This window comes from Pseudorca crassidens, chromosome 8 (assembly GCF_039906515.1).
Source record: "Pseudorca crassidens isolate mPseCra1 chromosome 8, mPseCra1.hap1, whole genome shotgun sequence".
Taxonomy (NCBI): Eukaryota; Metazoa; Chordata; class Mammalia; order Artiodactyla; family Delphinidae; genus Pseudorca; species Pseudorca crassidens.
This window is the reverse complement of record NC_090303.1, coordinates 11,903,643-11,916,285: the sequence shown is the minus strand read 5'-3', so window position 1 is coordinate 11,916,285 and position 12,643 is coordinate 11,903,643. Positions and strand designations below refer to the sequence as shown.

Below are 12,643 nucleotides of genomic sequence, written 5' to 3'. Positions count from 1 at the left end.
TATATGTTTAATTCACTGCGTCTGTCAAGGAAAAATAAAAGTAAATACTGCTTAAAGTAGCATAATCAGTTCCATGCCTCAAAGAAAGATGAGATAAAAAGATCATCAAATCTACAGCTAAGCAAAGCCCACAAAGTATGAAAAAGTTGACTAGATGCTGGTCATCTCCAGGTGTAAAAGTAGGGATGAGGATTCCAATAGCAGCTCGTTGGACAACCAAACTAACTAAAGATGGACACTACCAGGGGTACACAACCTACTCATGGATCAAGAATAGACATTGTGGCTTGAAGAATGTGTGGAGAATAGATTCTACCCTAAAAAAAAAACAAAAAACGTTGAAGGACATAACACTCAAGAGGAAAAAGACAAGTATTTTGTTGGCAAATATCTGCTCAAGAGAAATAAGGGATTTATCACTCGTCTGCTTGTACTCTCTATAAAATACAGGAAAGTGCAGGACCTATTAAGTAAGAGGTCTAGGATGAAGAAAAATGGTAAGGGATATCTTTGAAGTTCTTTGAAGCTAAAAGAAAGTCAAGTGTATCTGTTTCCTGTTGCTGCTGTAACAAGCTACCACAAAGTTAGTGGCCTGAAACAAGACATGTATTCACTCAGTTCTGGAGATCAGAAGTCCAAAATGAATCTTAAGGGACTAAAATCAGGGTGTCAACAGGCAGGGCTGGTACTCTTCTGGGGCCTCCTGAGAAGAATGCACTCCTCATCTCTCAGGTTCTAGAGTCTACCTGCATGTTTTGGTTCGTGGCTGCATCACTCCAATCTCTGCTCTGTTGTCACATCACTTTCTCCTCATTTTGCCCCTCCTTCCTCCATTTTATAAAGACTCTTATAATTACATTGGGCCTAACTGGATAATCCAGGCTAATCTCTCCATCTCAGTAAAGATCCTTCACCACATCTGCAAAGTCCCTTTTACCATGTAAGGTGACATATTCACAGGTTCCAGGGATTAGGTTATGGTCATCTGTGAGGGACCATTTTTCTGTCTATCATAGTCAAGGAGAGATTTAAAATAAATTCTAAAAGATGCAATCACAGAATTCAAAGTGAGCTTTGAGAGCTTTTAGAAAGCAGTAAGAGCATACTCACCACTACAGAATTAGAATCAATGATATGGTAGACTGACTTGAGCTTCTCTCCTAGAAAACATAGAAGAAGGGTCAGACATAAAAAGGATAAGGAAGTAAAAAGATGGATGACATATACAGAGCCAATACATAGATATTTAATGTTTTTGATGAAATGATCAGAACAAATTGAAAGGAAATAATAGGAGAAAGGTTTCTTGAGTTGAATGTGATTTTGAATCTTTAAATTAGACTATAAGGTGCTAAGAAAAAAATGTATGTACAGAGACCAACATCTAGACAAATGCTAATTTTTTTAAAGAAATTTTCAAATGCAGACACAGTAGATATCTGAGTGGAAAAAGCATGATACTTACAAAAGAATAAACCATGTTAATCTCAGACTTGTCTTCTTATCATACAGAATGCTAAAATCATGAAACAAAGGCTACAGAGTTTTAAGGGTAGCATGTTTTAGCCGAAGATTTCTGTGCCCACCAGGTTGTCATTTATGTAAGAAGGCAAGAAAAACACATTCTCAGGTTTGCTAGGGCTCAAAGAACTTCATCTTTGCATCTTATCTGAAAGTAATATGTGAACATCCACGCCAGCATACAGAGAGATAAATTTAAGAAAACTCAAGAACTGGAGATACTGCATATAATTGGACTGCTTTTCTTTTTAGAATTTAAAATGAGAAATAGCCAGAAAGATAGATCATGGAATTGTCTCCTCTGGAAATTTTCCAGAACGGAGTAGCATGTCAAAGCAAGATTGTTGATGCAAATGCTTTACTTCTCAAATCTGTTTATATATTCAGTTTTTACCACTCCTTGGTGGTAATAAATTTCCTGTGTAGCTACTATCCCTTTAATTTTCAGTGAACTAACACTACAAGCTTAAAAATCATAAATGCAAATACAGACTTTTTTCACAAGTATTGGAGACAATTTAAATATTCAAAATTACCACAGAGCCAAATAATTATATACTGTTTAAGAATTATGTATACAAAATGTTCTAAAAGACATGGGACATCCTTATGGTATAATCCAGGCAAAAGAAACAATTTAGGGTACAAATTTGTATAGAAGTATGGTTGCAACTATGCAAAGAAAATTACTGAAAGGCAGTAAAAAAAAAGTCTAGCAATGTTTGCCACTATGCAGTACAATTTGAAATAATTTTAAAATTCTGTTTCTTTTCCTTCTATATTTAAAAAAGTTACAGTAGGCATCATGTTTATCATCAGAACAAAAAACAATGCAGGAAAAAATGGGGGAAAATTAAGTATTTTCCCATTAATGTATCATTTACTGTTGGAAAATCACAAAACTCTGTGTTCTTATAGACATCCATTCCAACAATCTCATAGTTGAAGAAACTGAGACCTGAAGAAGTTTTTTTCTAAAGTTACAAAGTTCAATAGAGAGTGTTCCAGAACTAAAATCTGGATATACTGACTCCCAGCCGAATGTTCTTTTAACTCCTAATTAGCTCCTTATTGCAGCAGTTTTCAAACATTTTTACTCCGTGAAACATATATTTTTATAAGTATACAAATTGAACTTAAACTATAAAAGCTCACTGAAGGGCATGAAAGGAGGCATGAAAAAATGAAGAAACCTATGTTCTTGAATAGGAAGTATTGTAAAGTTACCATTTCTCCCAAAATTAATCTATAGATTCAATGCAATTCCAATCAAAATCTCAATTTTTTGGAGGGGAGCTGATTAAAAAATTAAAAGATTAATCCGGAAGAATAAATGTGTGACTGGTAAAGAAAGATGTTTTCTTTTGGGAAAAAACAAGAACAAAAAAGAGTAACTAGGCTTATCAGGTATCAGACGTATGATAAAAACATTATGCAGATTTAGACAAGTTGTTTGATGGAAGAGAATTTTTTAAAAAGACCCATTTATGGGCTTCCCTGGTGGCGCAGTGGTTGAGAGTCCGCCTGCCGATGCAGGGGAAACGGGTTCGTGCCCCGGTCCGGGAAGATCCCACATGCCGCGGAGCAGCTGGGCCCGTGAGCCATGGCTGCTGAGCCTGCGCGTCCAGAGCCTGTGCTCCGCAACGGGAGAGGCCACAACAGTGAGAGGCCCGCGTACCGCAAAAAAAAAAAAAAAAAAAAAAGACCCATTTATGCTTGAGAATTTGACCTATGCCAAAGTTGTCTTTTTTTTTTTTTTGGTGGTGATGGAGGTGATGAAGGTGATGGTAGTCATTATTTTATGATGGATAAATCTATATGTCACACTCTGGGCCATATTCCCCAACACCACCCCCAGATTTGATGGTCCACTGGGAGAACTCAGCATGCAGTCATACTCGTGACTCTAATCAATAGTCAATTACATTGACTATAATCAATGTCATCAATTACATTGAAAAGATACACAGCAAATTGCAAAGGAAAAAGGTGCCTGAGATGAAGTTTGGAGGAAACCAGGCACAAGTTTCCATGAGTCCTCTCTCACTGGAGTCACACAGCTTGGGTTTATTTCTCCCAGCAACAATTTGTGAAATACTATGAAATACTATATACCAGGGAAGCTCATTACAGACTCAAAAGCCCAAGGTTTTGATTGGGGGCTGGTCATACGGCCGAAGTGCTCCTAGCACCTACCAAAATTCCAGACTCCCAGAAGAAAAGCAGGTGTTCAGCATAAACCATGTAGTTTGCACAGACACTTGAGGCACAGAGAGCCACTCTTATCAATTCTGAGATGTGGGAACCCTCCTGAGATCCAAGTTCCCAGATCCTAGCCAAGGACCAACCCCAGAAACAGACCTTTCGAAGGAGAGAAGTCTCGGACTGCTTTGTTACTTCTTTTCTGCACACATTCCCATGGGTGTAGCCTGGGTTTTGCAAATTTCTGTGATGTTTGTACTTTCTAACCTTTATTCCGCCTCATGGCAGTATATTATAATGCAAGAGAGTAAGAATAATTTCATTATGGAGACATCCTTGAATCAACTCAAAATAACATTTAAGTAAATGCACATGAAAAATTCTGTACTTTTCTCATCAGTAACAAATTCCTCCAACACCTCACAACTTATACCATACTTGAGAATCAGTTCAATGTATTTTTACCTGTTTCTTTCACTTATATATAAATATGAACAATTTGGGGGGAAAAGTACTTTGATAATAGAAAAAGTTTAATTATATTTTTTGATATCATATATTTCTAATAAATATAAGATGATTTCAAATTATCTCAGAACAGCCATAAACCATTATCACAAATGACCTCTTTCTCTCTCCCCCACACAGAGCCTGAAATTGTACATGATCAGACATTTTCAATGACATGGAACGGCTCAGTTGTCAAAGCCTTCCCTCCCGACCACACGTTCTCTCCTCAGAACTCTCCTCACTGATGTGCATTAGCTCTATGGAGGCCATGTTTTTTCCTTTCCTCCAATGTCTGTGCTCTTTGCTCTCTTTTTTTACCATCTTTTTTTTTTTTTTTTTTGCGGTATGCGGGCTTCTCACTGTTGTGGCCTCTCCCGTTGCGGAGCACAGGCTCCGGACGCGCAGGCTCAGCAGCCATGGCTCACGGGCCCAGCTGCTCCGCGGCATGTGGGATCTTCCCGGACCGGGGCACGAACCCGTGTCCCCTGCATCGGCAGGTGGACTCTCAACCACTGCGCCACCAGGGAAGCCCTCTTTGCTCTTTTAATCCTCACCTTTCTCTTTATTTCTTCTGATGCACTGTCTCCTTACTCAGTGAAAATCATATTTATTGTGAGGCTAGAGCCCTTGGTTTTCTGTCTTCTATTTGAAGAAGTGGTTCCTGCTTCCCTGATGGTGCAGTGGTTAAGAATCCACCTGCCAATGCAAGGGACACGGGTTCAAGCACTGGTCTGGGAAGATCCCACATGCCACAGAACAACTAAGCCCGTGCGTCACAACTACTGAGCCTGCACTCTAGAACCCGTGAGCCACAACTACTGAACCCATGCACCTAGAGCCCATGCTCTGCAACAAGAGAAGCCAACACAATGAGAAGCCCGCACACTGCAACAAAGACCCAACACAGCCAAAAATAAAATAAAATTCACCTGGACCCACTGAATTTTCCAAGTTGGCTTTCCTCCCTCAGTGTGCACCAGGTTTCCCGAGGTGACCCTCAGCCCCTCACCCCAACCTGCCTGAGGAACGCCAGAAGCCCAGACCACTAGGGGCCAATAGTCCTCTCTTGAAAAGCATAGTGACCACAATGCCAGTCTTGACTTATTACAGACACTTCTTAACCAAAACAGTTTAATACAGTAAATGTTCATTTAAATCAGTAAATGTTCCGTGTAATGGGTTCTGGAGACATACCAGTCTATATTTGTAATGAGGTGGAAAATGGTCTAAAGATTGAAAAACGTTTTACACGTTTCAGATGGACTCTTCTCCTTGTGTGAAGCCTAATATAATCTTTAACCTTGCTAACACACATGATATTAGAATATCCTCTGTTTTATAGATTTCCAGGCCATGGGGTTGAAGAAAGGGATGTTTTTCAACCCAGACCCTTACCTGAAGATTTCCATTCAGCCTGGGAAGCACAGCATCTTCCCTGCCCTCCCACACCACGGACAGGAGAGGCGATCCAAGATTATCGGCAACACCGTGAACCCCATCTGGCAGGCCGAGGTGAGTGCCCTGGCCCTGAAAAGGAGCTTAAGGGACAACAGAACCGTTGACCCTGAAGCCCACATGCTACTCCCTCCCTCCTTGGAGCCCCAAACTCTGCTGCTAAGTTCATGGTTCTCTTGGTCCTGGAAAGTCACCATGTTCTCTTTGGATTACAACTCCTAGAGATCTTGATTAATCTCACAGCGTGGGACCATGAAACTATTCATTGCAGCTGCACTCAGTAGCCATACACAGTCAGCCTTCTGTATCTGCAGGTTCTGCATGTAGGGATTCAACCAACCTCGGATGGAAACTATTTGGGGAAAAAAAAAATTCCAGAAAGCAAAACTTGAATTTGCTGCACCCAGGCACTATGTACCCAACATTACATTGTATTTTCAACTATTTACATAGCATTTACACTGTATTAGATATTGTAAGTAATCTGGAGATAACATAAAGCATACAGGAGGACGTGTGTAGGTTATATGCAAATTCTCCGCCATTTTATGTAAGGGACTCGAGCCTCCATGGATTTTGGTGTCCTCAGCGGTACTGGAACAAGTCCCCCAACATACCGAGGGACAACTATAATAGCCTCTTGCTCTGATTCTGAACTTGCACCTGAAAGCAGGACAGGAGAAGGAAGTGATGTGTTTTAATCCAAGCATTCTCATTCTTCCCACGCATGTGGTCCTTAGGCAAGAGTGCCAAATTTGAATTGTGTCCCTCTGGGCCGGTTCCAGAGATTCTGAAACTGTCAGGTTTCCTAGGACAGGTAAATCCATAAGCCTTAAAATAACACTAAGATATGGGGTTGCATATTGTTTGATTGAAATAGACACGGAGGCTGATTGTTCATGCCATCTTCCTGGTTTACACAGTGCTAGGCAACTTGCTGGAGTTTCAGATAATTTGTTTTATCTGATACAGGCCCTTCTCCTCTCTTACACGTGTCTCCACCACCAGCTGGGAGCTAGGAGGTTCCTCATCAGGCTCAGCCTCCCAGTGACTAAGTCCTGTCCTAGAGAAACAGCAGGAAGTTGTCACACCCATTGACTGCCTAGCTCCCTGCTTTAGCTTGAGGGGATAACCTGCAAACTGCATGGCTTGGGAGACAGCGGGGTTTAGGGCATGGAAATGCCGCAGTATATAATGTAGGAGTTAAAAGTACAGATCTGCAGTCACACAGACCTTGGTTCAAATCCCAGCCCCGCCAGTTGTATAACTTGGAGAAATCAGTTATCCTCAATCTGGGCATCAGATTATCCTCATCAGGCTGGTGCTGATGGAAATGTGTTACTACTACCCTGGGCACTCGCTCTGGGCGGGGTTCCTTCCTTTATTGTTCAAAGTAGATCATCTCTGATGCAGAACTTTCAAGCATCCTTGACAAGAAAGTGTAGATGTTTGGGGCCAAAGCTTTTTCATTGTCTCTTAAATGATACCACCTACTTCCTAGGTTTAATTTAGCCTGACCCAGGTTTTACAGAAGATCAACATTAGAGCTTTTAAGTGGCCATCAGGGAAATAGAGTTGTATTTGAACTTCTTACTACTTTGGTTATCAGCAGACTCTAAAGCACCCACAGGACCGCTAGCATGGAATCGTGAATCTTACATTATTTGTTTCTTCAGTCCTGGCTGTTCTCGCCAATTATTTATGGACTCCTCACTCCATTCCTGGAGATAATACAAGATGCCACAGGAATTTATAGCACATGAAAAAAAAAAAAAAAAAGCCTCTCCTAAAGAACTTTAGAGCAGCTTGTACTAAGACATTTAGTCATGAAGGTGTTATAAGTCTCAAAGAACATTTATAAAATCCAGTACCATCAGAATATGTTTTGGCTAAAAATGTCAGCTAGAATCCACTTTAAGTCCTGAAATTATTTCCGAATCTTTAGTTCAGTTATACTTTGCAAGGACACAGGCCAACCCTCACTCTCCCTCTGCTCTTGACCTCCTTGTTCTTTCCAGTGTGCTGTGGTGGAGGTCGGCTTCCTAAGGTAAGTTTCACCACATGTCTCCCTGACAAGGCTCAGACTGAGGATAACTGATTTCTCAAGTTAAACAGCAAGGAACTGGCTGAGCCGTGATTTAAACCACAGCGTGGTTTGCGTGATTGCAAAGCTGTATTTTCAAACCCCTAAATTAGCTTACAGTACCCAGAGCTCAAATGTGGGAGTCTCAGCCCCGAGGCAGAACATTCAAGGCCTCAGTGACCCAGCATTGCTTTCCACTTGTGTCAGTTAGGGATGCCTCAGGCTCTAAGCTAGAGGAAGCCTGGTCAGCTGTGATATTTCTCACAAACCGGAAGTCCAGAAGGAGGTGGTCCAGGCAGTGCAGCTACTGAGTATGGCCACCAGGGACCCAAGCTCTCTGGGTCTTGCCACTACACCTTAGCAGGTGGCTCTCTTCTTCCTGTCTTAAAGCCTCCAAACCCAAGTTCCGGGTAGGAAGAAAGCAAAAAAACGAAGAAGCTTTCTCCTTGAAAGGCTTTGAATTACTGTCCTGTAAGAGAAGCCCTATTACCTATCACAGGACCTCACCTGGTTGGGAAAATCTAGTGTTTCGCTTCCCTGACTTCTCTCGTCGGGAGGGCCGGGGACTAGACGGTTGAACATAGGTGTTGAATAAACCAGTTTATAGTGTCTGCAATGTGCTTCGGCTTTGCTCTCCAGCACCTTTTACCTCCCACATGACACTAAGACCACTGTCAGTAGCTGCTGTCCCCCAGGGCCCCTTGTGCTTTCACATGGCTGCATAAATTGTGTCTTTGCTTATATCTGCCTAATCTGTACATCCTCAACTAATCCAACCAGAGATTCCTGCTCACGCATCAATTCTCAGCTAAAATACCACCTCCTACCTGGCACCCCATCCCAGGCCTCAGAAGGAAAGGGCTTCCTCCTCTTTGCTCCTTTGTCCAGACCTCTACATAGTGTCTTCTATTTGCACAGCTGTCTTCCTCACGAGACTTTGAGCTCTTCAAGGAAAGGAATCACATCCAGTTTATCTTGATACCTCCAGTTCCTGGACCTAATACTACTAGGTTCTATAGGGATTACTATGCCAAGCAGTGTTTGAAACATTTTATATAATTAACTCATTTCATCCTCACAACAACCCTATGAAATATGTACTATTATTATCCCCATTGAAAGATGAGGAAACCAAGGCACAGAGAAGTCAAGTGAATTTCCCAAGGTCACACAGCTGGTAAATGGCAGAACCAGAATTTGAACCAGTTCAGAGCCTGATACTGATCAGTTTTGTGCACAGGTGGTTGTGAATAAATTCTGGAGAAAATATCCATAGCTTATATCAGATACTCAAAATGATCATTATACCTCCTCTTATTTCTGGTTAAAAAAATCAGTTAAAATTGACAACATTGAGTGATAAGGCCAAAGGCAATTATCAAAAGCTTAAATTCGTCTTTCCTGCTAATCATATGAGCCCCTCCTTCTGGAGGATAAGTTTGAAGGATAAATGAATTTTTTTTTAAATGGGGGAAAGCAAGGTGAAGTTCTCATGGCTGATTATTAATTCATTTAAGAAATATTTATTGTGCATGTACTCTGTATTAGAAATCGAAGCGGCAAAAATGATGGATAGATAAGACCCTGCAGGCTAGTGGAAGGAGAAAATACGATGAAATAAATGTCCTAATCAAGGTGTGGACAGAATGCTGCGAAGCACTGAGGGAAGATCTCACAGAGGGTGTGCTCTTGGACTTGGGTCTTGACAAGTGGCAGGATATTTGGGGGACGGGGAGAGCATTCCAGGTGGATGGACCAACATGTGCAAAGGTACCAAGGCAACCACAGACACTTAGGGGACTGTTCAGAAATGTCATGTGGGTGGAGCTTGTGGTGTTCTCAGATAAGAGATGGCAACTGGGCTGGGCTTATTTCAATCATGCATATCTGGCGTGGTTTCCTGATTGCTTACAAAAGGAAGCTAATGTTGGCTTCTGGGGTCTCACATTGCACCGTAGTGAGTGAAATGAAGATTCCCTGTTCCTGCAAGATTCTGTATGCAAGAAGGTAAAGGAGAACTAAACTGTCCTACTTTCCGTATTTGTTGATTAACATACCAAGGATGTTCAGTGAGAAATAATCGAAGTTGCCTGCACTTAAGAGCAAGAATACCCTTTAATGTGCAGTTTAAATGCTCAATTTATTTCTTTGATTAATGTTGCATTAAAGTCTTACGTGGTTTTTTTCAAATTTATTCAAGTTCAAACTGGAAACATATTTTTGCTAATTAAAACATGATAAATCTGAGAAAAAATAAAGTTACTGTCAGAAGTTTTAAATGAGGGAAAATTGAGAGAAATACATGTTAAACATAATGCAAACTAAAGAAATTAAAAAGAAGACTTCCATGGTGATTGATTTATCTCCTCTTTTTTATTCCTGTAATTAGAAACTGTTTTCACTCCGGGAACACTGTCCTTGACTTTTAGGTCTGTTTACTCTCCAGTATGGATATAATGAGCGTTTATAAGATTATAGCTTCACAGAGAAGTTAAACAGAAACAGCAGCAACTGAAGTGTCTCGGGTTATCTGTTCAGAGTGCTTATGTAGACTGTATATTTGTACCTCTAAGTAAAACAGGGAACTCCTAAAAGCAGAGTCTCAGAAACATCAAGAAGATTGATTATATTAAAATCAGGCCTGGGGCCCTGGTATATAGTAATCTCTACCCCATTCTCCCTGTCTCTGCCCTCAAAGCTGGGTGGATTAATCCCCATACATGCGCTATCGGCTACTCCAGTCTGGTCATAAGATTAGAAGATTAGGTAGATAAGGCCTGGCCTTGTGGAATTTACATTAATGTGAGAAAAGCAAAACAAAATAAATAACAAGATAATTTCAATGGAAGACAAGTAACATGAAGGAACCACCACATCATAATATGATGTGTTTGATGGAAAAGAGCTGCCTTAGATAGCGGTGGTCCAAGAAGGCCTTTCTGAGTTGCTGTCATGTGAACTGAGAAGCCAGACATACAGACCAGGCTGGAGGTGCGTTTCAGACAGAGGAAACAGCCAGTGTGAAGTCCTGCATATAACGGGTTTGGATGTCTAAGCAAGAAGGTCACGGTGGCTGGAGGATGGCAAGTGCGGAAGGGATGGGGTGGAGTCTAAGACGAAGTTGGAGAGAGAGGCAGGGACCAGCATCTTGTAAATTCTGGAAAGTGGTTGGGGTTTTATTGTAAATGTGGTAAGAAGCCATTGGAGCAGGGAAGCATCACACTGATTAAAATTTTATAAAAATGGTCCTGCTGCTCTGTGTGGATTGGATTATACAGAGGCTAAGATGAAAGCAGTCGATTTCGCTGCTGGCTCTCGTGGAGCGGCATGTTGGCACACTAACGCAAAACCACCTAGAAAAGCCAGATAAAATACAAAACGTAAAAAATGGTGATGACATCTGAGAATGGTTTAATCAACCAGAACTCTTGTAGTCAGGCTCCTGGAGAGAAAGGAATTGCAAGTGAGCCATCTTTCTGCTACTACGTTTTAGGAGAGGGATAAGAAAGTAGGCAAAAAGCTACTGAAGGTCAAAGAGGAGTTTGCTGTAATCTCACAGTACTGAAAAGGCAAACTAGGAGTTCTGGATCCTCCAAGGAGGAGGTGGCTTAGGAAACCCCAGATTCTCACATGGCCCCCTGGCTAGCTAAGTACAGGATCAGGGCCAAGCTATGGTAGAAAACTTTAAGACAGCTCAGACAGCTCAGTCCCTGATTAAATAAAATAATCGGACCCCACTAACAATAAAAACAGACACATGGAGGTTTATTATTGGAGTTATTAGACATAGATTTTAAATACTTTTTATGTGTTTTTAAACTTAAAAAGCTAGACATAAACAATAAAACGGTAACTATAAAATGCCCTAAATTGAAAATTAAGCAGGAAAAGCTCCTTAAAAATCTGACTCAAAGAAGAAATCACAACAAAAACTAGAAAATATTTTGAGCTAAATAACAATGAGTATATGACATATCTAAACTTGTGGGATGCAGCTAAATTAGAAAAGAAGAAGAGCTGAATATCACTGTTTGAGTTTCCATGTGAATAAGCTATAAAATTAAGAGCAAATCAAACAAAAAGAGCAGAGGGTAGTATAATGAAGATAAGTGCAAAAATCACTGAATTAGAAAACAAATGCATAACAGAGAAAATTAGCAAAAATCAAAATGTGTTCTTATATTTATTAAAAAGAGAAGAGAATGTTATAACATTTATGCTAGTAAATTTGAATGGAAAATTCCTAGAGCAACATATCTTACTAAACTGATACAAGAATAAACAGAAATGCTGAGTAGTCTTTTATCTCTTAAGGGAATTTGGTATGTAATTTAAAACGTTTCTACAAGGAAATTCCTAGGACAAGGATTGTCACTATTGAATTCTAAACATTTAATGAAATAACAATGATCTTGTAGAAATTCTTCCAAAGAAAAGAAAATTGTTTTAAGAGGTCAGCTTGTTTTATAAAACCAACAAAACTTTGATACCAAAATCTGACAAGGTCAATACAAAAAATGCAAATTACAGTCCAAGCTCTCTCATGAAAATCTGTGTAGTTATCCTAAATAAAACATTGGCTAATTGAATCCAGGAATATAAAAAGGCTAATACTTTACCAAATTGTGTTTATTCCAAGAATACAAATACTAAAAAAACATCAATCAATGCAGCAGTTTCTTTCTGGCACCAGTGAACTCATCATTTTCTGAACTCCAGCTGAACAAAAAAGAGAGTAACTAGTTGTCTATGCTATGGTTTATAACAGGCAGACTTCCCACAAATCTGCCAATGGTAAAACACCCGGGAAGCAATTAGACACAAAACTTGTTCACAAAAGTGTGCCAACGTTACCAGAAGTTCACCTAATTT

At 40.3% G+C, this 12,643-nt stretch overlaps 1 protein-coding gene across 3 annotated transcripts in view; it reads left to right on the top strand.

Annotated features, from left to right (window-relative positions):
• Nucleotides 1-12,643, top strand: part of HECW1 (HECT, C2 and WW domain containing E3 ubiquitin protein ligase 1) — a 477,497-nt gene that overhangs the window by 300,998 nt on the left and 163,856 nt on the right. For all 3 annotated transcript variants that reach the window (XM_067745847.1, XM_067745845.1, XM_067745846.1), the window contains one exon: nucleotides 5,576-5,745. In XM_067745847.1, the coding sequence (XP_067601948.1) occupies nucleotides 5,576-5,745 (170 nt within the window). The remainder of the gene's footprint in view (nucleotides 1-5,575; nucleotides 5,746-12,643) is intronic.